This window comes from Abramis brama (assembly GCF_963993115.1).
Source record: "Abramis brama genome assembly, chromosome: 1".
NCBI classification, from domain to species: Eukaryota; Metazoa; Chordata; class Actinopteri; order Cypriniformes; family Leuciscidae; genus Abramis; species Abramis brama.
This window is the reverse complement of record NC_139963.1, coordinates 58,208,986-58,234,915: the sequence shown is the minus strand read 5'-3', so window position 1 is coordinate 58,234,915 and position 25,930 is coordinate 58,208,986. Positions and strand designations below refer to the sequence as shown.

The 25,930-nt window shown below is 38.0% G+C and overlaps 2 protein-coding genes across 6 annotated transcripts in view; both read left to right on the top strand.

Moving 5' to 3' along the window:
- The window catches only part of LOC311076884 (uncharacterized protein), a 47,189-nt gene that overhangs the window by 8,085 nt on the left and 13,174 nt on the right, over positions 1–25,930 (top strand). For 3 of the 4 annotated variants that reach the window (XM_084105401.1, XM_084105400.1, XM_084105402.1), the window contains one exon: positions 222–452. In XM_084105401.1, the coding sequence (XP_083961527.1) occupies positions 222–452 (231 nt within the window). Of the gene's footprint in view, positions 1–221; positions 453–22,371; positions 22,481–25,930 lie in introns of all 4 variants that reach the window. The other variant, XM_084105399.1, reaches the window with a different exon arrangement.
- Positions 449–22,410, top strand: LOC311077460 (uncharacterized protein). Of its 2 annotated transcripts, XM_084105972.1 has the most exons (3): positions 449–1,609; positions 16,883–16,992; positions 17,270–17,640. In XM_084105972.1, exons 1-2 carry the CDS (start codon positions 552–554, stop codon positions 16,944–16,946), a joined length of 1,122 nt encoding a protein of 373 aa, XP_083962098.1. In that variant the 5' UTR covers positions 449–551; the 3' UTR covers positions 16,947–16,992; positions 17,270–17,640. The 2 variants fall into 2 exon arrangements, with proteins under 2 accessions (XP_083962098.1, XP_083962099.1); XM_084105973.1 differs by lacking the exons at positions 16,883–16,992; positions 17,270–17,640 and adding an exon at positions 22,366–22,410.

Below are 25,930 nucleotides of genomic sequence, written 5' to 3'. Positions count from 1 at the left end.
ACTGAGTGTGTCAGATAAATTTGATCTCATTCATGAAAAGTTTCAAGAACAAATAATCAATTTATAAAAAGTCATCAAATTATCATAATATTTTATAACAGTTGTCTACTTTCTACCATTACATGAGGGCTCACTTTCATGTCCTTTCACTTTATATTTCTCTCAATGAATTATTTTGATGTACTGAAAATTTTATTTAATACATTTTTCTTTCATGTCAGACCTGATGGAAGTGAGCGAGGAGAGTGAAGAACTGAGTGAAGTGGAGGAGGAGAGTGAAGAACTGAGTGAAGTGAAGGAGGAGAGTGAAGAACTGAGTGAAGTGGAGGAGGAACATCATGTCAAACCTGGAGAAAAACCTTTGAGTCGCTCAAAGACTAAAAAGACATTTTTAAAGAAAAGAGGAGCCAAGAAATTCTGCACTCAGTGTGGAAATAGTTTCACATGCAAAGGTGTTCTTGAGCGTCACATGAGTTCATACAGGAGAGAAGCCGTTCTCATGTGATCAGTGTGAAAAGAGATTCTCATGTAAACTAACTCTTGCGCATCACATGAGGATCCACACTGGAGAGAAGCCGTTCACATGTGATCAATGCGGCAAAACATTTACCTGGTCATCAAACCTGAAGGAACACCTGAGAGTTCATACGAAGGAGAAGCCGCATTCATGTTCTGTGTGTGGAAAGAGATTTTCACTTTTGCAAACTTTACATAGACATGAGAAAATTCACACTGGTGTGAGAGAGTACATGTGCTTTGAGTGTGAGAAGACTTTTATTACAGCGGACAAGTTAAAACGTCACGAGAGTATTCACACTGGAGAAAAACCTTACAAGTGTTCACACTGTGTCAAGGGATTCACTCGATCAGAAAATCTGAAAAAACACGAGATGATCCACACTGGAGAGAAGCCGCACACGTGTGATCAGTGTGGAGAGAGTTTTGCTTTTAAAAGTCACCTGAAGCGACACATGAAGATCCACACTGGAGAGAAGCTGTTTAAGTGTGATAAATGTGGGAAAGATTTCAGTCGATCTTCATACCTTAAAAGACACATGATGATCCACACCGGAGAGAAGCCGTTCTCATGTGATCAGTGTGAAAAGAGATTCTCAAACAAACAACATCTTGAAATTCACACGAGAGTTCATACAGGAGAGAAGCCGTTCACATGTGATCAATGCGGCAAAACATTTTTCTGGGCATCAAACCTGAAGACACACCTGAGAGTTCATACGAAGGAGAAGCCGCATTCATGTTCTGTGTGTGGAAAGAGTTTTTCACAGCTGCAAACTTTACATACACATGAGAAAGTTCACACTGGTGTGAGAGAGTACATGTGCTTTGAGTGTGAGAAGACTTTTACTACAGCTGGACATTTAAAACGGCACCAGAGAATTCACACTGGAGAAAAACCTTACAAGTGTTCACACTGTGACACGAGATTCAGTCACTCATCATCTCTGAAAAGACATGAGAGGATCCACATCAGAGAGAAGCCACACATGTGTGATCAGTGTGGAAAGAGTTTCTCTTTTAAAACTCACCTGAAGCGACACATGAAGATCCATACAGTGGAGAAACCACATCAACACAGTCTGAGATCACAGTAAGTAGTTTATTTTCATGTGCTGAGCAACAAAGTCTCTTCTGTGTAAGTTAGACACACATCACTCTATAGCCAAATCTCTCCTCTCCACCTATAGCCGGTGTGTGGTGAGCACAGGACACTTTGTTGATTGATATCTATTAACTCGTGTTCAACCAGCAGGAATCTGTAATTTTTCAGTTCAGATCAATGCAAAAAACAAATTCGCTCTCTGACAGTAGGTGGCGCTCATGTAAAAGCAGAAATAAAGCACTATACAGGGCTCTAGTCCAGTGGTTCCCAAACCTGTCCTGAAGGACCCCCAACACTGCACGTTTTCTTTGTCTCCCTCATCAAACACACCTGATTCAACTCATCAGCTCATTAACCCATGTGATAATGAGCTGATGAGTTGAATCAGGTGTGTTTGATGAGGGAGACAAAGAAAACGTGCAGTGTTGGGGGTCCTTCAGGACAGGTTTGGGAACCACTGCTCTAGACTGCGAGTAAATGTAAATTCATTATAATCCATTTTAAAGCTTGGAGGAGCCAGGACATTTTCATTATAATCCATTTTAAAGCTTGGAGGAGCCAGGACATTTTTTTAATATAACTCAGTTTGTATTTGACTAAAAGAAGAATGTCATACACACCTAGGATGAGTTGAGAGTGAGTAAATCATGGGCACTGACTTGGAAACTGTTGTGGCATATTCAAAGTTCTTTTTGGTTCAGGTCTCAAAGAAGTTTCTCAGAGTCAAGGTTCCAGGTCAGAAGAATTAATTTTATTGTACAAACAATAAAGGAGAAGCCAGCTGGTCATTCTGAAGTTATAATATCCAGCACTCATTTTTTATACCTTTTCATATCATCAAGAACCCTCAAATCTATCTCTTCCCCTCTGTCACGCCTGGTGACCTTGGCACAGTTAGACATGTCTTCTCTATTGGTCAAACCTCACATAATGGTGCTTTGTTTCATACAGTATGTTGACACTTTGGATTTGCATACTGGTTATTTTCAATTCTCTCATTGTGAAACATTGTGCCATGAACGAAGTTTTAAGTTATAAGGCTTTTAAGTCCACAAATCACAAATATTCCCTATGGATGTAATGTAGTAAAGCTAACTGTAACCATGGTATTGTGGCAGAAATAGTCAAAAGTTTTTACATTGTTCATTTCAGGGTTTATACATCCTTTTGATAGTAAAATCCAAGCACTGGTCAAGGACTTTCAAGTCCATCACACTTTTTCCAGCTCTTAATTTTTTTTTTATATTATCCAGTTTTAATGTTATTTTTAATGTGATGACCAAAACCATGATTTGTTCATCCTTCAAAGATTGTCCCGAATTTTGTAAAACTAAAAGTTTTAAAGTGTAGGAAAACGAAGATTTAAAACAGTTTTAAAAGATTTATGTGTTATACTGAAGAGTAAAAAGAATGGAATATGCTGGAATTTTCACTGGACTATATGTATGTACTTTCAGAAAAGTAAACAAAACAACAAATACATCATCGCAATTACCAAGTCCATCTCATCTCTGTATATATGACACATTAGTTACACTTTCTGTTTTCATAGACGTTAAATGTAGGTTTTAAATCCTTCATGTTAATCTTCTATGAACAATGTAGATTAATGTAGAATAAACAAATGTATATTTTAGTCAGAATTATTGCTCTTGGTTGACTTCCGGTGGCGCGCGCTGCAAGATGGCTGCACAGCACTAGGCTCCTGACTAAAACCTCCTAATTGACCGTTGTTTTTTCACGCTGAGGAAAATATCACATGTCATCACAGCTGTACAAGTTTTATTTCAAGTATGGCAACTAAGAAATCGAGTTCACCACAGAAATCGGCAGCGGGCTGCAAACGACTCAAAACACTCGAGGACGACGTAGCCTCAATTGTTAACCATGCAATCGAAGCACAACAAGAGGCCATGCGCAAAATGGTTTCCCGCATGTTGACAGAGGCAATACAATCGGCCCTTAAGCCTTTCAAGGACTTCATTGACGAAAACAACGCTGCTCTTCGTTCGATGAAAGAGGAAATGGATTCCTTGAGTAAAAATGTGGCGTCAATCACAACCAAAGTGGATAATCTTCAGGGCAGTTTACGCAGCACTAAAAAGAACGCGAACCTCTGCCTATCTCAGCTTGAACAGATGCAACGAAAATGCAATGACCTCGAAGATCGGTCACGTCGCAACAACGTCCGCCTGGTCAATCTACCAACTGGAATGGAAGGGGACGATCCGGTCGGTTTTCTACAGAAAATGCTACCTAAATGGATCCCCGACCTTTCGGCGCGCTCAAGTCCGATCGAGATTGATAGAGCTCACCGAGTGTATTCGAGTTCCAACTCACCAAAACCACGATCGTTGATATTCCGGCTCCTCCGCTATCCTGACAGGCAAGTCATCCTTCAGGGAGCCCGGAAAGCAAAACCCACTTTGCCCGGAGGAGCGCGCCTGGAATTCTACGCGGACTACAGTCACGAGACAGCTCAAAAGAGGAAAGCTTTTTCGACCGTAAGATTCAAGCTTCATCAGAAAGGCGCAGAAACTTTCCTAATCTACCCAGCATCGCTGAGAGTCTCCCACAAGGGTCAGAAATATTCGTTTGAAACACCGGAGAGTGCTGAAAAATATCTCGAGGGTCTTGATGTCGACGCGTCAGTATCCACTGTTCGTAGATCCTTAAACTTCCCGCTACCGGAGGAAATGGAGGGGTAGACCTGACCATAAGGTGACATCGTTTGAGTTTTTTGCTGAATAACAATACATGGACCAATTCTCTATCAGCTTATTCGGACTTTAGTTCACCAAAGTGAAATGGTAAATTATTTTATTTACAAATATTTGCATTGTGTCAAACTATTTTCAGTTTTCAAAACTCAATTTTCAATTTTCAAATTGTGCTGGTTGTAGATAGTTAATTATGAAGGTCTGGTTCTACTCAGTAAATGCGGACTAAATCACAGTTCTTAGCTTAGTTAAATCTGGTTGCTGTAATTCTAGTTATGAGAATAGTGTATGTTTTACAGTTATTCTGATTTTGGAATATTTGTTCTTTTATTTTAACCTCCCCATCTGTCAAATTCATAGGGGGCTAAGAAGGTTAATAGTGTTCAGACATTGCCTCGCGATCGCCACAGACGTTTGCTAAAAAGGGAAGGGGGGAGAGGGAGGGGACGCTTAGGCGCATAAAGCACTCGGGACCTTTTCTGTTTTTGTTTTTACTCATTACGGTTGGAACTTTAATGGTACACTCAATAACTTGCCCTAACCATTACATGCTAATTTGTGAATGTCTGGTTACTACAGAACATGGTTAAAATAAACACGCTATCTTTAAACGTCAGGGGGTTAAACTCTCCTATTAAACGTACACGAGTGTTAGATCTTTTACACAGGAAAAAAGTTGATGTAGCATTTCTTCAGGAAACCCACCTGACTGCCATGGATGCTAAAAGAATGCAAAATAGGTGTTATATCCCCATAGTATCTTCTAGCTGTAAATCTAAGAAGAAGGGAGTGACAATTTTATTTAAACGTAATTCTAACTTTATTATTGAGCACACAGGTTCCGATGAAAATGGTAGAATTGCATATTGCTGTGCGTTAATAGAAGGAAAGAGGTTAGCATTTGTTAATATTTATGCTCCGAACTCTTATGACGCCTCCTTCTTTCCAAATGTTTCCAAAATCATACTATCTCTCCAAGGCTATTCAATTATCATTGGATCTGATATGAATGCCGTGCTCGACACAGTTTTGGATCGTTCCAATCCTTCAGTTTCAGTAGCACAAACTCAGTCTTCTACAGCACTGAGATCGCTCATTAAAGATATAGATGTATGTGATGCTTGGCGTATTCATAATCCAACAGCCAAAGAATACACCTATTTCTCCCCAAGTCATAAATCATTTTCAAGAATTGATTATATTTTACTCTCATCTTCGTTACTTTCAGGGCTTATCAATATTGAATTTTTACCACAAAGCGTTTCCGATCATAATGCTGTACTAGCACACCTTCAGATTAATACATCTTGTAAACCATCCCGATGGAGATTTAATAATTTTTTACTGCAAAATGAAGACTTTCTTTCTCAACTGAGAGCAGAACTGATTGAATTTATCAATATAAACAAGGACTCTGTTGATAATCAGGAAATGCTATGGGCTTCCATCAAAGGGTTTTTAAGGAACAATGCTATCTCCTTTTCGGCTAAGCTTAAAAAAATTCATCTTGAACAAATATCAATGTTAGAGAGAAGATGTGGGGAATTAGAAAAGGAATTAAGCAATCAGTTTTCCAATGATACACAACAAAAATTACATTTAGAGAGGGTCGCACTTAATGATCTTTTGCGAAGAAGAGCAGAGTATTTAATGCACATTACAAAACATAAATATTATATAGATGGAAGCAGACCGAGCAGACTCCTTGCGCTTACTCTTAAAAAACATGAACGACGTTTTAACATCCAAGCTATCCAGAGCTCAAAAAATGTTCTCACCTCACATCCCACCGAGATTAACAAAAAGTTCCTGTCATTTTTTGAAAAATTATATTCTTCAGAAACGCAACCCAGTAATGATCAGTTAAAAAAATTTTTTGATCAGTTGAACTTAAACATACTTTCAAAGGAGGAAGCTGACAGTCTTGAATCTGAAATCACCATAGAAGAATTACACTGTGCATTATTAAGTTCAAATAAAGGAAAGTCCCCGGGAATCGACGGCTTACCAGTGGATTTATATCTAGCGCTTTGGGATCAACTTGGCCATATCTGGTTAGATACTATAAATGAGTCCATATTCAAAGGTCGTTTTCATAAAGATCTCAATACAGCTCTAATCACGGTTATACCCAAACCTGGCAAAGATCATTCAGATTGTTCTAATTATAGGCCCATCTCCTTGATTAATGATGACGTTAAACTGTATGCTAAAGTTATTGCGAGGCGTCTACAGTCAGTGATTCACAAACTAATTGACTCAGATCAATCAGGATTTATAACAGGTCGTTTGGCTTCCGACAATGTTCGTCGAGTTTTACATATCATTGCTGAATCCGAGAAATTAGAAACACCCAGCGGCCTCCTGTTTATTGACGCTGAAAAAGCCTTTGATCGGCTGGAATGGAGCTATCTATGGTATACATTGAAGAAGTTCAATTTTGGTGACCATTTTATTAGAATGATTCAAACTCTATACGCAAATCCCATGGCCAGGGTTTCTACTGGTGGACTCATTTCAGATTCTTTTACTATATACCGAGGCACAAGACAGGGGTGTCCGCTTTCTCCTTTTATGTTCAACTTATCGTTAGAACCTTTGGCACAGTATATTAGACAATGTAAACGTATTACCCCAATTCAGTTAGGCTCATCAACCCATTCTATTTCTTTATATGCTGACGATACTCTGCTATTTTTATCTGATCTACAACGCTCACTTCCTAACGCCCTTCAAATTATAGACGAATTTGGTATATTATCGGGGTTTAAAATTAATCATCCTAAAACTATTTTAATGCCTCTCAATTCAGATGGTTTTAATTTTCCTATTCCAGGTAATATTCAGATTTCAACACAAGTCAAATATTTAGGGATTCAGTTGAGACCTACTTTGCCCCTTATTTCCAAAGTTAACTATACGTCAATTTATGGGGGAGTTGAGTCAGATATTCAAAGATGGATGTGTCTGCCTTCATCTCCATCCGCCCGAATGTCAACAATAAAAATGAATATTTTGCCCCGCATCAATTTTATTAGCTCTATGCTTCCTCTCCCCCCACCAGTGAATTATTGGAAAAAGTTGGACTCTTTACTGATAAAATATATATGGAATGGAAAGCGTCCTCGTATTAAGTGGTCTACACTTCAAAAAAGTAAAATAAAAGGTGGAATGGGCTGCCCTAATTTTAAATGGTATCACTGGTCTTTTATTCTGCTCTCAGTTTTGAAATGGTTTGATTCGAGCTCACAGTCTTCATGGAAACAACTAGAAAAAGATCGTATTTCACCAATTCGTTTGCAAGATTTTTTATTTTCAGGCCTTTCGCACAAGAAATGCTCACTGTATTATGGTCCTATAATTTCCTACACTCTTCAAATATTCAAAAAGATTGAAGCCTGTTTTGCATCTAAAACTTTATGGCACACTCATACCCCGATTTGGCACAACCTGAACTTACTGTCTGGCGGTCAACCTTTCGTTCAGCCTTCCTGGTCTACAAAAGGCATTCTAACGTTAAACGACATAAAAGGGGAAGATTCAATTTTGGATTTTCGTGACTTAATAGGAAGATTTAATATCTCGTCTAACACTTTATTTTTATATTTCAAATTACGTGCCGTGCTAAAGACCCATAAGGTACCTTGGGGTACAAATCTTCATACTCACCCAGTGGTGAACTGGATCTCAAACGCTCCAAGCACAGGAATTGTGTCATATTTGTATCTCTGCTTTCAAAATCTTAATACAGATAACTTTTCTAAAGCTAGAGCTTGGATAATAGATCTGAAAGTTTCTAACAGGACAATTGAATGGGATACAGTGTGGGATAATACATTCCATGCATCCACAAACCCAAATCACCAATTCATTCATCTTAAAGTTATTCACAGGGCATATCTAACCACACGCATACGACATGTAATGGGTCTATCACCCCACCCATTTTGTAATTTCTGTGGACCAGGTTGTGTGGACACTTTGGTACATATGCTGTGGGACTGTCCAGATGTGCAAAAATTCTGGGATAGGGTGCTTGATGTTTTGTACAAGGCGTCGGGGATTTGTATCCCCAAAGATCCTGTTATTTTATTGTTGAATGACAATTCTCAATTTCCTCTATGTGAGAAGGTACGGAAATTCTGGTTAGCCGCCATGACCGCCACAAAAAAGTATCTTGTTCAACGATGGAAACCTCCCCATGACCTTTCTATTAAACATTGGCTTCACTCCTTACTGGAAATACTATACCTGGAGTTGTCATCTGCACGGACCAATCACGCTAATCCTAGGACTGTTTTGATGTGGGAGAACTGGATATCTACAGTCAAGACATTTCTGGCTAATTAATCTGCAGCTACGTATGGGTGTTATCATTAGCATTATTTTATTTGTCTTTCTCTGTATGAATTTTATTTGATCCCTTGTTATTCAGATACTGCTCAATGTCCCGAAGTGCAATGGGGTGGGGTGGGGTGGGATGAGGGCTTTATAAATAAATTAGTAGTCGTATAAGTTTTCTTTACTTTATTGCAAATATTTTGTAAACTTTTTCAAAATAAATAAAAACACTAAATTACAAAAGAATTATTGCTCTTCATCAACTTGAGGTCCTGGAGCTCGTTCTGTAAAGTTGATCAGAGACTCACTCGCTCTCGGGACAAGCATTTAAGGAAAATGGAAATACACACGCGGCTTTCTAACATTTACTGATAAGGATATAACCATTAAATATAAGAATGTGCTACAAAAGTCATTGAAATTACAATCATTTATTTCAATCTCTGCATTTAATAAAACTACCAGTGAGTGTTTTTATCACAGATTGTAAATGTTTTAAATGAATGTGTGTGTTTTGTAATGTATGTTTGAATGTCGTTCAGGAGATTTTAACTCTCCTGTCAAGCTGTTGGTGAAAATAAGAGCTTGTTCTTCAGTGATTTGCTTAGTTAAATAAAGGTTAATAAAGCCCCTTTCACACAGAGATTCCGGAAAATACACGGATAAAGTGGCCCGGGATTTGACCCGGGTTCGTTTGATTTTGGTTCATTCACACTGCCAGTGATTTTCCGGAATCAGAGAGTGTGTTCACACACAACCCGTAAAAATCCCGTAAAGACACGTGACATTGATGTGACTTCTATATTGGATTTTGGCCGATATTCGATATGCCGATATTTTCAAACTAATTTTGTCCGATGCCGATACCGATATATATATACACATTTTTCGCCTGATATATTTACACTTTAATTTTACTGAAGAGAAATCCAAGTCTCTCTCCTGTATGAGGGGCCGTACAAGCCAAAATCCATTCTTCTACTCTCACACACATACATTCTCCTTTCACATACATACATTTCTACTGTCACACACATACATACTCCTTTCACATACATACATTTCTATACGCACACACATACATACTCCTTTCATATACATATATTTCTACTCTCACACACATACATACTCCTTTCACATACATATATTTCTACTCTCACACACATACATACTCCTTTCACATACATACATTTCTATACGCACACACACATACAATCTCCTTTCACATACATACATTTATACTCTCGCACACATACATACTCCTTTCACATACATTCATTTCTACACGCACACACACATACATTCTCCTTTCACATACATACATTTCTATATGCACACACACATACATTCTCCTTTCAAGTACATACATTTATACTGTCACACACATACAAACTCCTTTCACATACATACATTTCTACTCTCACACACACATACATTCTCCTTTCATATATATATATATATATATATATATATATACATATACACTCTCAGACCCGGAAATACATATGCAAGACTTGCTCAGCTCTTCATCACAACTTTATAATGATGCTAATGCTATTCAAAGTAATCTTGTTTTCTTTTCAGTTACAGTTTTTACTTTTTGGAGTAGGTAGCAATGAACATGAAATCAGACATTTTTTTAATAATGTGCTGACCAATGTATTGACCAAATGCAAAGAGAAACTGATTATTTTGTGCATGATAGGCTGCATTGAGATCTTTGTGATCACATTCAAACCCTATGTGGATTTCTGTCAGTCTCAAGATTTGTTGAGGATTCAAGAAATAGAGCAGCAGTAAATACATTGGAGTCCTTATATGGATGTCTAAATGTAGTGCAGACTGCTTATGAATTCAGACAAAGAATCAGGTCTGAGAACAGTTATGTCCTGTTGCACACACAGAATAGGCTGTTTTTCTGGTGGCACATATAATTTTTATTTCTGTCACACACTGTACAATCTGCAAATTCAACAAAGACAACAATAAATTCGTTTTCGTTTCACAGCGTTGAAATAGCTGGCAGTGTGACTTCTTGTCAAAAAGTGAAACGCTCTTTCAGTAAACTCACATTACACATTTATCTGAACTGTATGGTCACTGAAAATGAAACCGTGTATTCCACCAAATAAAACAATACTGACATTAACATTTCAGTAATCAGATAAAGCCCAATTAACATACACCAACTCTATACAAGCACTTAACGTAGCTATTTAACTTTATAACTGTAAACTCTCTTTACAAAAACATTGAGTGCACTGAAAATGAATCTCTTTTAAACACTGTCAAGTCGCGATCTCCCGCACGACATCCGACAGCGCGGCCGCGGACATCCGCCTGAGTAGTTAACGTAGTCGGATGAAAAAAAGTTATCTTGCTGCAGTTCCTGAATTTACCGTAATCATAGTAGACGTTCGCTGAACGTATATGATCGGAACTCCACGCAGCTCCCGTACGACTCTCCATTGGAAATAAATGACTTCCGGTCAAAGGGCTATCGTTTGTCATGTGCAGTGGAAAGGCGGCTTAATAAACGCACACCCATTTTTTGGCGGCTGGCTTGACCCATGGCTTGACCGTGTATTTTCAAACCGCGGCTCGCTTGACCATAGTCCGGTGACCCCGATCGCGCCAGACCTGCCTTCCGTTTCCATTATACACCTTCCGTTTCCACTATACGCCTTCCGTTTCCACTATACTTTCTCTCACACATACATACATTATTCTCTTACATACACACATTTTTTTCAGACATACATACATTTTCTTCTTACATACATTTATTATTTATAATAATAAATGCATACTTTTAATACATTTGCATAAGAGTAAAATGTATATATATGAAAGGAGAATGTTTGTGTATGAGAGTAGAAATGTATGTGAAAGGAGAATGTATGTGTGTGAGAGTAGGAATGTATGTGTGTGAGAGAGTAGAAATGTATGTATGTGAAAGGAGAATGTATGTGTGTGAGAGTAGGAATGTATGTGTGTGAGAGAGTAGAAATGTATGTATGTGAAAGGAGAATGTATGTGTGTGCGTATAGAAATGTATGTGTGTGAGAGTAGAAGAATGGGTTTTGGCTTGTACGGCCCCTCATACTCCTGTACTGATTCTACCATAAATGTATCATTTTACAAATGTAGACAGACATTCACCCCTGAAAAACAGGTAAATTATTTAACTTGAAGAATAAATGATATGCCAGTGCCACATTTTATTTTTAAGTTTAGACTTCAAAACTTCAGTCCTTAAGAGTAAAATAAATACAAATAAATTTTCACTGATTTTTTTTTACATCTTTTCCTACTGGAACAGGTCTACCAAATGATCCCCCAACATAGTGGTTAACATGGCATTGTACTGAAACTTACAGAAAACACTTCAGTCCTGAGGACCCACTTTAAAGTATAATCAAACTTAAAACCAAGCTCCACATATTATCTTGTGAGCCACAGACAGTCCAGTAATAACTCAGTGACAAACAATGTGCTCTCTGTATTGCAACAAAATAAAATAAAAATACAAGGACATCTTATCCTTTACTTGAACTTGAGTCATGCAAACCTTTTTAAACCAACTAACTAGAATGACAACTTCGGCTGACCGGTAGGCTTCTGTTCAACTTTTTTTAATACCAGAGGTAGGTTTTTCTTCACAAAAATGAGCATCTCTGCTTTTTCACCGTCCATTCGATTTCTCTTGTCATCTATCACATCAGAGGCAACGCTAAAAAGCCGTTCACTGTCAACGCTTGTGCAGGGCGCACACAGGTACTTGCGGGCAGCAGGAGCGAGGGCAGGGAAACGGGCCTGGTTGCATTCCAGTACTCCAATGGACTGTGGTTCCTGGGAATTGTGGGTTCGGCCAGGCATGAGATGACCTATGAAGTAACAGAATACCAAAATTTCACTTACAGATTTTTTTTTCTTTTTTTACTTTATGCTCTAGGCATTAACAGAGCACTAACATTTTTTTTTTTCGAAATCAAATGATTTATTAGTTGCATGTTTATTATTATTACCGTACACATAGCGAATTATGATAAATATGCGATTATATATGATATGTTATGTTATGTTATATATGATATAATGTTATGACATTTCAGAATAATAATAGCGAAAGTCACATTATTAATTAGCAGAGATGGGACCAAGTCATACATATGCAAGTCTCAAGTAAGTCTCAAGTCTTAACCTTCAAGTCTCAAGTAAGTCCCAAGTATTTTTTTCTTGGGCAAGTCAAGTCAAGTCAAGTCACAGGCTATGTCAAGTCAAGTCCTGTAGTAGGTCAAGTCAAGTCCAAGTCAAGTCACCTTATTATTGTAATTTTACCTGCAGAATCTGATCTTAATAAAGTGAAAAGACAAGATATAAGTAACTGTCAATAAATTACAATAATTTGGATTTGCATTGTAAATACTCATGTTCAGTAAAATACATCATGGAATCAAACAAAATTGTAACTTCATAAAATTATTTATTTTTCACTTCTGACAACAGTGTTTAAAATGTAACAAAGTTTAATGTTGTACGTAAACTGTTTACAATAAGTGTATTGTGATTGTCAAAACATTTTAGTAACTAAACTGAATTGTATTCGGTTTAGTGACAACATGTTACAATGTTTACATGGTACAATTTCTGGTAAGCTACGCTTTTTTATTATTTCAATTCAATTATTGTGATCTGACTTAATATTGACTCATTTGGATAAATATTAGGTAGGCTACACTAGATAGGCACTAATTTTTCTCAAGAAAAAAAACAACTCACCTAATGCTGTAAAAATACAGAGAGATAGAGTGCGTTTTTTTTATAATAACAAATTTATTTAATGATAAGTAAAAATATAATAAATATGTAATATAGTACACATATTTAGCAAAATACTTTTTCTAGCCAACTAACGTGCTATAGCCTATATTATGGTCATCAAATGGCTTTCCTGAGGTAAATGTTATGTGACATAATTGTTCTCCAGCTGTTTTATTGACCCATTTGTTTGATTGATTGGTCGATATTATGTATGAGGAATATACATTTCGGTAAGTTCAGCTGTACTGTATCTTTCAACATTGTTCATTCGTGTTTATTTACTAGCTAGAGATAATCGGTTCACGTGCCGCGCTAGGGATCTGCGTCACATTTACAAGCGCCAAAACGGTATTTATTGTTTGAATTTCGTAATAAAAATTACAGAATCTGAGAGCTGAGATTTTTTTATATCGTAACCTGCTCTTGCGTCGCGATTTTTCTGTGCGTGAGAAAATGAATGAGAGCGTGTGAAAAGGTGAAAAGTCAGTGTCGCGTGTGTCTCACGGTGAATGCGTGAGAGTTGGCCACGATGTTAATGTTGCATGTCTTGCAAAGCGCTGTTCGTCTTTTGCCATCTTGTGAATAATTCTTGAAGCCGAAAGCGATGACCCTCAGTACCCCTCCGGCTGACATGTTGATGTGATATCTGATCTAAGTGGGCGTGGTGTGCAAGGTACGAGAGGGTGCGACTGATGATAGTAGTGATCCAGTCATGACAACGCTATTCTCAGCCTGCGCTCCAGCTGGGTAATCAACTTTATTTTTTAAAATAATTCATATATTTTATATTCAAACTGAAAAAATTGTGATTAACACTCAAGTCATTCAAGTCATCGTGTCTCAAGTCAAGTCCGAGTCTTTAACTTCCAAGTCCGAGTCAAGTCTCAAGTATTTTATTTTTTGTCAAGTCAAGTCACAAGTCATAAAAATAGCGACTCCAGTCCAAGTCACAAGTCCCCATCTCTGTTAATTAGGATGATTGCGGTCCAAAAGTGAAATATTCTAAATATTCTAAAAAATAGAAGAGAATATTCGAAATATATTTACAAAAAAAAAAAAAAAACTACATTTGTGCATGTTTGATGCTTAACTGTGACGCTGATGCGGTCTTGTCTTGCTCCTCAAACATGACATTCTCCTCCAGAATTTCGTCATACATATCCAGCAGTGATCCTGTTCGGGTCCTCTTCTCTGGGGGATCCTCTGTGCTGGCATCTGCACTGCCGCTCATGTCATCCAAAACTTTGAGCAACAGGTCGCGAGCACCCCTCTTTTTTTCCTCGTCAAAGTACCGGTCTTTGTAGCAGGCATCAAGCATGGTTGCAACAGAATAAAGTGCCTCACAATGCACACCGTTGAAGCGACGATTGACGGCTTCCAGCAGGGTAGTTTTGGTAGTCTGCACTCCTCTGTCCGTGTCACTCGGCCGGCCAAGCAGTCATGTCAGTGCCACAACCGCAGGGATCACATCAGCAGCAGAGGCCTCTGCTGAACTTATATCTCTGGTCAGCTGCTCAAAGGGGACAAGAAGTGTGATCATATTTTCTATAATTCCCCACTGATTTGCCGTCAAAGTTGCAGGAAGCTCGAAATCAGCGGCATAAGCACCTAGTGCCCTTTTCTGCTCGACCAAGCTTCGCATCATATAAAATGTCGAATTCCATCTTGTAGCGACATCCTGTTGAAGTCGTTTAACCGACATTCCGAGCTCTTTCTGTACATCCTCCAGCCGACTGTATGCCAACTAGGAGTGCTTGAAATGTCCAATTATTCTCCGTCCCACGGCCACAACATCCGCCACGCTGCGCTGAGACAGGACACCGTCATGCACCGCCAGTTGCAGTGTGTGTGCCATGCACGGTAGACTTGCCACACCAAACTCCATCATAGCTTTAGCCATGTTACGGCCATTGTCACGTAGCACGACATGCACTCGTTCTCTTTCTATTTTCCATTTCCCAAACATACTTTCAAATGCGGACGCAATTGCAGCTGCTGTGTGAGAACCGGAGCATTCCTGTGAGTGTAGGACAGCTTTTTTAAGGGTAAAATCTTCATCTATCCACTGGGCAGTGAGGCACAACATGCTTACAGGACTCCATGTCCAAATGTCCGTGGTGAAGCTAATGTGACAAGCGCCGGCGAGGAGCTTTTCAATGTGACTGGCGACAACACTCTGGAGTTCAGGTAAGGCCACGTCAGAAAAATAGCGCCGGCTAGGCATAGCATACTGCGGCTCTAGGTACATCATTAGCCTCCTGAAGCCAACGTCTTCCACCACGCTAAACGGCTGGTGGTCGCTGCTGTATTTTCTAGCTTTGTCAAAGGACTGAAGTAGAGGCTGCTGATGGGTTTTTGCCAGCATTTTCTCCTCCTTACTTTTCAAAAAGTCTTGCTGCTGCTCAGGATGACGGCTCTTAAGATGTGTAATCATATTTGTAGTGTTGAAAGACTGTTGTTTTACGCCTCCTCGCATCACTTGTGCTTTACAAATATTGCAAATAGCAAGTTTGTTATCTGTTTGACAGATCTCGAAATGCCTCCACACAGCTGACGTGTTGTAAGTTTAAGTTTTTGGTGCTCAAGCTACGTTCATGGGCGTCGCACGCGCACATGAAACACGCCCCCCCTATCGGTTTGGCTCATCGGCATAAATATTCATATCGGCATTTTAAGCTTTTATCGGCCGATACCAATGTTGTGCCGATATCATCGTGCATCCCTACTTGTAATGTCTCAGCAGCGTCTTAAGTTTGCTTATGAGCTGCGATTTCTCTCTCTTGTGAGAGACCACGCTGGTGCATTTTTTTCTCTGATTCGATCATAAACTTGCGCATTACGTACCGTTTCACAGCTGCGAACGATCCCGGCTTCAGCGTCATCACTTCGACACGGCATTATTACGGCTTTTGTTCACACAGCGCGCGTTCCGGGACTGAACACGGCAATGTTACTAGGTCCCCAACCCGGCATCGATACCGGCATCAATCCCGGGTCGTGTTTGCGTTCACACAGAAGGCGCTCTGGCAATTTGCCGGCAATTTCCCAGGTTCAGAGCGCTGTGTGAAAGGGGCTTAAGTTACACAAAAAGGAATACCGCATCAGAGTAAACATCACATGCATCTGAACGACGTGTTAAACTGTATGCTTAAGAGTTTATTTGAAGTGCTGAATATGAAGCATTTTCATGTTTAGGAAACCTTGGATTGTTTCAGCACTAGGTGATTTATGTTAGTTTTGTTTGTTGCATTGTTGTGGCTTCGACACAACCTGATAATCTTAAGTTACATGATCACGGTCACTATATTTTTCAACGTGATTAGCCTTAGTACTTAGTCTGAAATATTGATTATTCCTCTCTCATCATGATTGTAAGAAATGAAACTCAGCAGAACTGCCAGAAAGCACCTGGAAGGAGAGGACGGAGAGAACGCCAGTGATCCAGAACCTGCAGAATGAAACATCATGATACTGAAGAACAAAGAGGTTGGTGTTTATTCTTGATTCCTCATTCATTCTTCATGATGAAGAACATGCTGATGCTCACCAGATTTACATTGTTTCATGACCAAACTAGTGATTTATAACACAAATCATCATCATGACATTAAAATAGATCATAATCGTGCACAGCAGTTGTTGACCAGATTTGATGAGATTAAAATGACTGTTGAACTCATCAGTGATCTTGACTTTGAACTTCACTTTTCATTTAACGTTTGTCTCTCATTTGAAATCTCACTTGATTTAATGTTTCTTTTAGACCTGATGGAAGCGAACGAGAAAGGAAAAATGTGTGTAAAGCTCCCTGAACATGAAAGTGTTTTTCTGGTGTAATTTTTCTGGTGCTCTTCTTCTGAATGAGAAGGCAGAAATGATTTCAGAACGAAGGCCCGAGTGAAACTCATCCCGCATTGATCACATGTGTAAAGTTTGTCTCTGCTGCGGATCCTCATGAGATTCTTCAGACTTGATTGAAGAAGAGGCTGTAACACTTTGAACAGAGACATGAATCTGATATTAATTTGAACTCATTCATTGTTTTTCAGAGATCTGTCTCATTAGTTTGAATTTTTATGCATTTTTTTGTACTTCAAGTTATGATTGATTAAACTCATTATAATTTTATCAACAGCTTGTTGTTTTTGTCCAATTTTATTGTCTGCTGATTCTTCTTGCTTCAGGAATAATTCCATAATTTTCAGTTCTGAAAGCCAAGTATTACGTTTGCTTCTGGGGCTTCCCAGCAAACACAGAACATTCCCCTAACATTAGTTTTTGGTTCCTGTCTTTTTATTGTTTTGGGAACTAAATAATATTATTCTAGGAATGCTCTTTTTATTTTTTTACCATACCTAGAGATTGGCATGGTTTAATTTCAGTTAGCCTAATAGCTGGTTTGATTTGCATTGAGAGATGATCTTATGGAAAGTACTCCATGCCAATCTCTAGGTATGGTGAAGGCTATGTGAGGATGTGGGGCTATTTTAATTCCAAAGGCCAAGGGAACTTTATCAGGATGCATAGTATCCTGGATCCATGAAGTAACTGGCCTTTAAAAATAAAAATCTGCCTGCCTCTATGGGAATTTAACATAGGGGTGTCCAAACTTATGCACCCTGTATTTTAAGGAAGAACATTTATTTATTTACGATACATTATTCATTCTCAAAGAAAATTGGTGTCCTTAAAGGTTGGATTAAGTTCAATTTCCAAAATATGATTTTTTATTCCTCTTTTTAGTCAACTTTAGCATGGGTGTCTAAACTTATGCATAGCACTGTACACTTGGTTATTGTATTTTTAATAAGAATAAAGTAATCATTCAAAAAGGATATATATAGCTATATATATTTGAAGAGACAAGGTATTCTGACCCCAACCCTTCAATGGACACTCTTCTCTGGTTTTTCCCTTGGCGCACCTATATAACTCTGCACGTCTCTAGAGAGATACATTTTCACCTCCATTTCACCAACTGAAAAAGATGAGCACTCACAACTTGCTCACAAATTTGATCAAACAGACCCTCTGGGTTTCCCCCACTACACCAGACTGAACCCACCAGACTAGTATCCCAGCACTAATCTGGACTAGTAATCTGTACTAGTCACCACAGTGTTCCTTTAACATCCCCCTCTTTTACCTTTTAACAATCTAGACTTTGTCTCTTACCAGTCTCAGTTTATGCCACTTCAGTTCTTTTGATGATTCCAGTGGTGTCCCTCCTGGGCCCTTTTCCAGAGGAGACAACGCCAAATTGCCAAATTGCCAAATTGATTTAATCATTAATTTAGTCACACATTACTTTTTGTCAAGTCACGCATACAAGGTCATATAAGGGTATGTATTAACACAAACATACATACATAAGGGTTAATAACAGTTATTTGTTCTATCAATGTGTTAGAGAATTATGGGACATCATGGGACTCCACATGCAATCCTCATGCGTTTTATTACCTTAATCTAATTACCATCTTGTTTCTACGATTCTATGTTTCTACGACAGATCATAGCAGCTCTACAGCATCATAGGCCTTAACGTTAGCATTACAAGAAGTTAAAACATTTTTCTGAAATATCCACACTTCCTGAAATATACATTTGATCTTATAACTATCATTCTCACAACAATTATGACGATATGGAAGCTTGTTTCAGCCAATAAAACATTTTAAAAGATAATTGTGACTTTTTATCTCACAGTTAACATCTCGCAATTCTGACTTTATTTCTCAGAATTGCGAGATATAAAGTCAGAATTGTGTAAAATAAAGTCGCAATTGCGATATATAAAGTCGCAATTGCGTGAAATAGTCGCAATTAATAAAATCAGAATTCTGACTTTTTTTCTCGCAATTCTGACTTTATAACACATAACCGCAAGTTTATATCTGACATCTTTTCTCAGAATTGTGAGACATAAACTCACAACTATAGATATAAAGTCCAATTCTAAGGAATTTAAATTTTTCTCATTTTTTTTTTCCTCAGAATAGTTTTTATCTCACAATTCTGACTTTATAACACGTAATTGCGACTTTATATCATGCAATTCTGACTTTATATCTCCCAATTGCGTATTATAAGTCAGAATTGCGAGATATAAACATGCAATCCTGAGGAAAAAAAGTCATAATTCTGACTTTATAAGACACAATTCTAACTTTATATCTCACAATTTTGACTTTATAACACGCAATTCTGACTTTATAACACGCAATTCTGACTTTATAACACGCAATTGCGACTTTATTTCATGCAATTCTGACTTTATATCTCGCAATTCTGAGAAATAAATTCAGAATTGTGAGATGAAAAGTAGTAATTATCTTTTAAAATGTTTTATTCTGTGGCGGAAACAAGCTTCCATATGACAACATTAAAACATGGATGTAAATTATTTAGTGCAAATTCTATAGCATTCTGACCACTGTAATATTACTTCAGAAAGCTGTTCATTAAAGGTGCATTAAGCAACTTTTCATGTTAAAAATACCCGTTTTTCTAACCCATACATGCTTAAACAATTGCCTGATGGGCTGAATGAGCCCTTCTCTGATCACTGCGATTGCCTCTATAATCCTGTACAGTAAAATAAATAAGAGGGATTCGGGCTGAATTTGAGACTGGGCGTGACGTCATGCGCGTTCAGTTGCAGTGTTGCAGTTTCATTTGTCGCCAGAGGGGGGCATAGTTCTGCAAAAACTCAGAGACTTGCGCTATGCACCTTTAACAATAACAGAAAACATACTCGTGATGTCTGTTAGCAAATAATGCAGTTATAATCCAAGTGTTAATATCCTGCATTTTACAGTAATATTATCTGAAAACATCAATCCAGAGTGTAAGTCGTTTTTCGGCGTGCTCCTGAAGACCGCTGGGTTTCAAAATGCACATCAGGATTGGTTAGAAAAGAAAAGGCGGTGCTTAGCAGCGGGTGATTTGAATACACAATTTAGATATCTTTAGAGTAATTTTGACTAGTCAGAATGTTATTTCCAGATATCTACATTGAAATTCTTCCTAGTCACAAAGCTAAATGCAGATATCTCCAAAGAAAGGACTTCCTAGTCAAAAATCAGTTGATCAGTTGAAAACCATGACAGAATTGCAGATATCTTTAAATGAGATTTGACTAGGAATAATTCCAATTCAAGATATCTCTTATTAAGTTTTGCCTAGTCAAAAATCCAGTTCAAGGTATCTACAATTGTAATTTGACTAGTAAACAATTACTTTCAGATATCTACAAATGTATTTTGGATATATTTAAACATTTTGAACTATAGATATATTCAATCTGATTATGACTAGTCAAAAACCAGTTAGAGATTAGAGTTATAATTTTTACTAGTAATAATTCAGTTAGAGATATCTCTAATTTGTTGAGAATTTGTAATTCTAATTGAATTATCACTATTGTAATTTGAGATATCTCTAGTTAGGATTATGCCTAGTACAAAATCAATTTTAGATATCTTTAAAAACTCAAAACTCATTTGAAGATATCAGGAAATATTTTCCAATGGAAGAATATGACTAGTCAAAATAGTATTGTAGATATCTTGAATGTATTTTATGACTTGTCATAATCACATTGTAGATATCTTAATTCCAATTATGACGAGTCAAAATTGGAATTAAGATATCTGGAATTAGAATTTTGACAAGTTAAAACTAAATTAGTAGAGCCAGGGATATTTAATGCTAAAACGGCTTGCCATAGTAGCAAGGACAGTCTCGAAGAAATAAGAATGGAGCCGCCGCATGTCCTTGTTTTATGCCCGGGGTATTTGCCGCATTTTTTTATTTACTTTATTATTTACTTTATTTTATTATGCTTGCAAACAGTACAGAGATGACAATCAATCAGACAATGGTATACAATTTTATAACAAATTTATAAAAAATATGTACAAAATGTAACAACAATATGTACAATGTCATCTGAACATACAGAATAAAGGAAGAAGTTAGCAATGCGTAACTAACTAAAACAAAGATAAAAAATAAAATAAAGGAGAAATAGTTGATAGAAAAAACGTTTAAAAAGTGTAAGATTTAATTTTATACATTTTATACATCATTTAGTGTAAACCAATTAAAGTCATTACAATTTGAAATAGTTTTAATTGCTTACTTATTTACTGAGGATTAAATATTTGGCGCGTCTTTGATCATCCACCGTTGGCGGCCGATGACGTCACCGCGCGCGCCGTCTATTCCGTCATTGAGTTTCAGCGTCGATTCTTCTGAGGTGAGGAGAGGAGAGCAATTCACGGTATTTCTCATATTTACACTCCATCAAACACACTTTACACAGTTTGATTAAGCGACAGGCTCATTTCTGTATTGTTTTCATCGATCACAGCGATACTTGTGCGTCTTTTCTGGCGTCTTCCTTCTGAAATAAACATTTAGTGCAGCAGCAGCGAGCATGAGGAGAATATGTTGAGTTCATTCAGACCTGAGCGATTTTGTGGTCGTTTGTGTGATTGTCTTGTCAAGTCAGATGTCAAAGTCAGTTTGAGATCAGTGAGGGGAATTGATATGGGAATCAATCTCAAATAAATCAAGTGAAAATCAAATAATTCAAAAATCAAGTGTCATACTGGAACAGAGACTGCTAAATGCTTTACATTGAGCCTATAATGAGCCACGTGAGACATTAAGTTAATACTAATAAATATGAATAGCGTTTTACCCTAGGAACAATAGTGCAACTCTTTGGAACATAACTATTCCCTTAGTTCCCATAACTATTTGGAAAGTTTTATGATCATTTTTCAATTTCTGTGCATATAAATGTATATAAATTCTGTGTGTTATTTTCATTTTATTTTCATTTTCGAGCATCAGGAAGAGCTGAAATCCGCAAAGACTGAGTTTATTAAAGAGGACAGTGAGAACATGAGTGATCCAGAACCCTGCAGAATGAAACACACTGAAGATCCTGAAGAACAAAGAGGTTGGTGTTTATTCTTCATTCATTCATGATGCTGAAGAACATTCATGTTAGAAACATTCAAGCACTTCATCACATTTAGATAAACAGTTCAACTATGAAATGGAACACAATGTTCTGGGTTTTTCTTCAACAAATTTGTCAGTAAAGGGAGGTTTGAGAATTTTTTATATTGATTATCAACATCAGATCAAGCTAAATACTATTTTAACTCATAAATAATCAATTTATAAAAAGGCATCAAATTATCATAATATTTTATAACTAGTGGTGGGCATAGATTATTATTTTTTTAATCTAGATTAATCTCACTGTAATCTTGGAATTAATCTACATTTACATTTAGTCATTTAGCAGACGCTTTTATCCAAAGCGACTTACAAGTTAGGACTAGATTAAGCGAGTCATCATGAAGAGGCAAAAAACAAAAGCAACGCAAGAAGTGCTCAAGATACGAAGTTCAGGCATTATTCAGAGTAGCATAAGCCCAATAAGTGAGGTTTTAGAGGGAAAGTTTTTTTTTTTTTTTTATGAGGTTAAGTGCTCACGGAAGAGATGGGTTTTCAGCTGTCTTTTGAAGGTTGTCAGGGATTCTGTATTCCGGATGAGGGTGGGGAGAGCATTCCACCAGCATGGAACTGTGAATGAGAATGTTTTGGACAGTGATTTTGTGGCTCTCTGTGATGGAACCACGAGACGTCGCTCGTTGACCGATCGTAGGCTTCTGGTAGGGATGTAGGCTCGTAGTAGTGAGTGAAAGTAGGAGGGAGCTGAGCCTGTGATAGATCTGTAAGCGAGCGTCAATGCCTTGAACTTGATGCGAGCAGTCAGAGGTAGCCAGTGCAGAGAGATGAACAGAGGAGTGACGTGGGCCCTCTTTGGCTCGTTGAAGACAAGACGAGCTAGATTAAAATGGCTCATTTGAATTCTGCCGAAGGCATTCAGAATATGTGTGCTACCTAAATAATGACTAAAAGGCTGTTTACACCTGGCCACTTCATGCGTTTTCTCAGATGGGATAGCTATCCGATCGTGAAAAGACCAGGTGTAAGTGCCCTCCGAAACGCATTCGAGACGGATTTGAATCCGATCGCTCAAACCACTTCAGGAGGAGATCTGAGACGCATTCCAGACGAAACTGGACAAGTGTAAATGCATCTGGTTGTTGAAACCACATAATTATATAAATTGTACTCCTCCCAAAAATACAAAAAAAAAAAAATAAACGTGTGAGAGCGTGTAATAGGCTATATGTAATGTTATAGCCAGATATTACGACGCTACTGCAACACGCGCGTCACCGCAGATGATGAGCATTCATTAAGCCAACGTGCAAACTAACGCAAATCAAAGTGAAAGTAAGTCGAAGACACTTAACACACAATCATAATTAAAAGTAAAGAAACGAAATGATCTTACCAGGGCTGTTGCCGCTCTCTCTTATTGCGGTCTTTGATTTTTAAATTTTAGCTGATGATCAATAAAATGCAGCTCATATCTGTTGCTTTCGGTGACGTGCGCTCCATTAAATCTGCATATAGCGCGGGCATTGAAGATCGGATTTAAATCCGTTTCGCAAAAACACATTTATGTGACCAGGTGTAAATGGAATCGTTTTGTTAAATCAGATAGCTATCCGATCTGAGAATCTGAGAAATACATATTCCCTGAAGCAAACCCGGCGGCTTCATAGCTGCATCCATGTTAGCACGTCACGTTTGATGTGGTAATTTCTAGTGTTGGGTCCGAGTCCACCTTTGTCGAGTCCGAGTCAAGTCCAAGTCCTTACCAATCAAGTCCGAGTCCAAGTCCGAGTACAAATGGGCCCGAGTCGGACTTGAGTCCGAGTCCTTAACATCCGAGTCCGAGTCGAGTCCGGCCGAGTCCACAAAGATTTCAATGATTTGAAATTGACCTTTCACAAAGACCCGCCCCTCTTAGTTACTGTTGCTACGTCTGCAAGCCATTCTGCTCTCAATCCACACAGTGTTCTCACACAGTGAAAAATGTATTGCGGCGCAAAGAGGATACTGACAATGCGCCAACAGACAAGACAGAGCAGGGTCCTTTTGGTATAAAATAAAGTCTCAGCTTTAAAATTGAGTAATTTTGTGAAATTCAAACAATGAATACCATTTTGTGGCGCTTTACTGTATAGCGCCTTAGTTCAAGCAGCATGTGAACTGATCATCTATTTTAGTTATAGCACGATTTAAACATGAATGAACATTAGAAATGCAAAAAGATGTCAATACACACCTTTTAGTTTTGATTTGGTTTGTTTGTCAGACAAAAATGGTGGATATCTGCTTTATGATTGGTCACATTATTCAGAATCTGCAAGGTAATGCTCAAGAATATGCAACACGATGCATTAAGAGCCAGGGGTAAACGTTTGATCAAGAAGATAGTGATATGTAGGGATGGGAACCGAGAACCGGTTCTTCTTCAGAACCGGTGCCCAGTGAATCGATTCCTTGGAACCGTTAGTATGCCTACTTAACGATTCCGCTTATCGGTTCCGCTCGTTCAAATGTGACACGACGTCACACACGTGCTGCGTTGTTTTGGTTCAGAACGTAGCAAACACTATGAGCAAACATGGCATCGAGGCAGAAGCGCTCTGACCGCGTCCTAACTACATCCGACGCGACGGCGCGACACGCGATAAAAAGTATCATTTTCCATGTTAATCAAAGTTTAACCAGCCGCGACACGCGACGATTCTATTTGAAACGGATCCTATTTTACTGCGACGTCGCGCTGGAACAACAATCTCAAAGTGTGGCAATGATAATATCAGGTACTATTTTTGTGCTTTATTTAATGTTAAAAGCGTGTATAATGTGACTGAATATCATTTAGTGCTCCCAGCTTTGTAGCTGTAAAAACAACAATGGATAAGTCACATCAGATCTTGAAATTAAACAAATGGAAACAAAAACGTTCAAAATGTGAAGAAAACCCGTGTATTATTTGACAAAGATTGTTTTAGTAACTCAATAGCCTAATCCAAATGAGCACTGTTAATATTCCAAAAGACACAAGCTCTTCCTAAACTGTTTTCAGTCTGTGTTTTTAGTTTTGGCACATAAATGGCAGTTTTTTGTTGTTTTTTTGTCCGGACCAATGAATGTGAAAATTGTCAATTTCCTAATCCTAAGGCACTCTTCTTGATAATCTTTCAAGGCACACACTTGTGTGCCATGGCATACTGGTTGAGAAACACTGCCCTAGGCTATAGGTCCCTGGACTTTACTTTGAGAAGTAGCTCACCTACTTTTAGGTTTGTTCTGAGGTTGCTACACATAATTTGTGTATACTCTGTGCTGTGTCTTCTGATCAGATATTAAAGCGAGTTAATACAAACAAATTTGTACTTATTTCCTCACCCAATAAGAATCGATAAGAGAATCGATAAGGAATCGGATCGATAAGCAATATCGATAATGG

Coding starts and splice junctions, on each gene's coding strand:
- LOC311077460 (XM_084105972.1), top strand. CDS start 552: ATGAGGATCCACACTGGAGAGAAGCCGTTCACATGTGATCAATGCGGC. Junction 1,610..16,882: donor CAACACAGTCTGAGATCACA/GTAAGTAGTTTA, acceptor CATGATTGTAAG/AAATGAAACTCAGCAGAACT.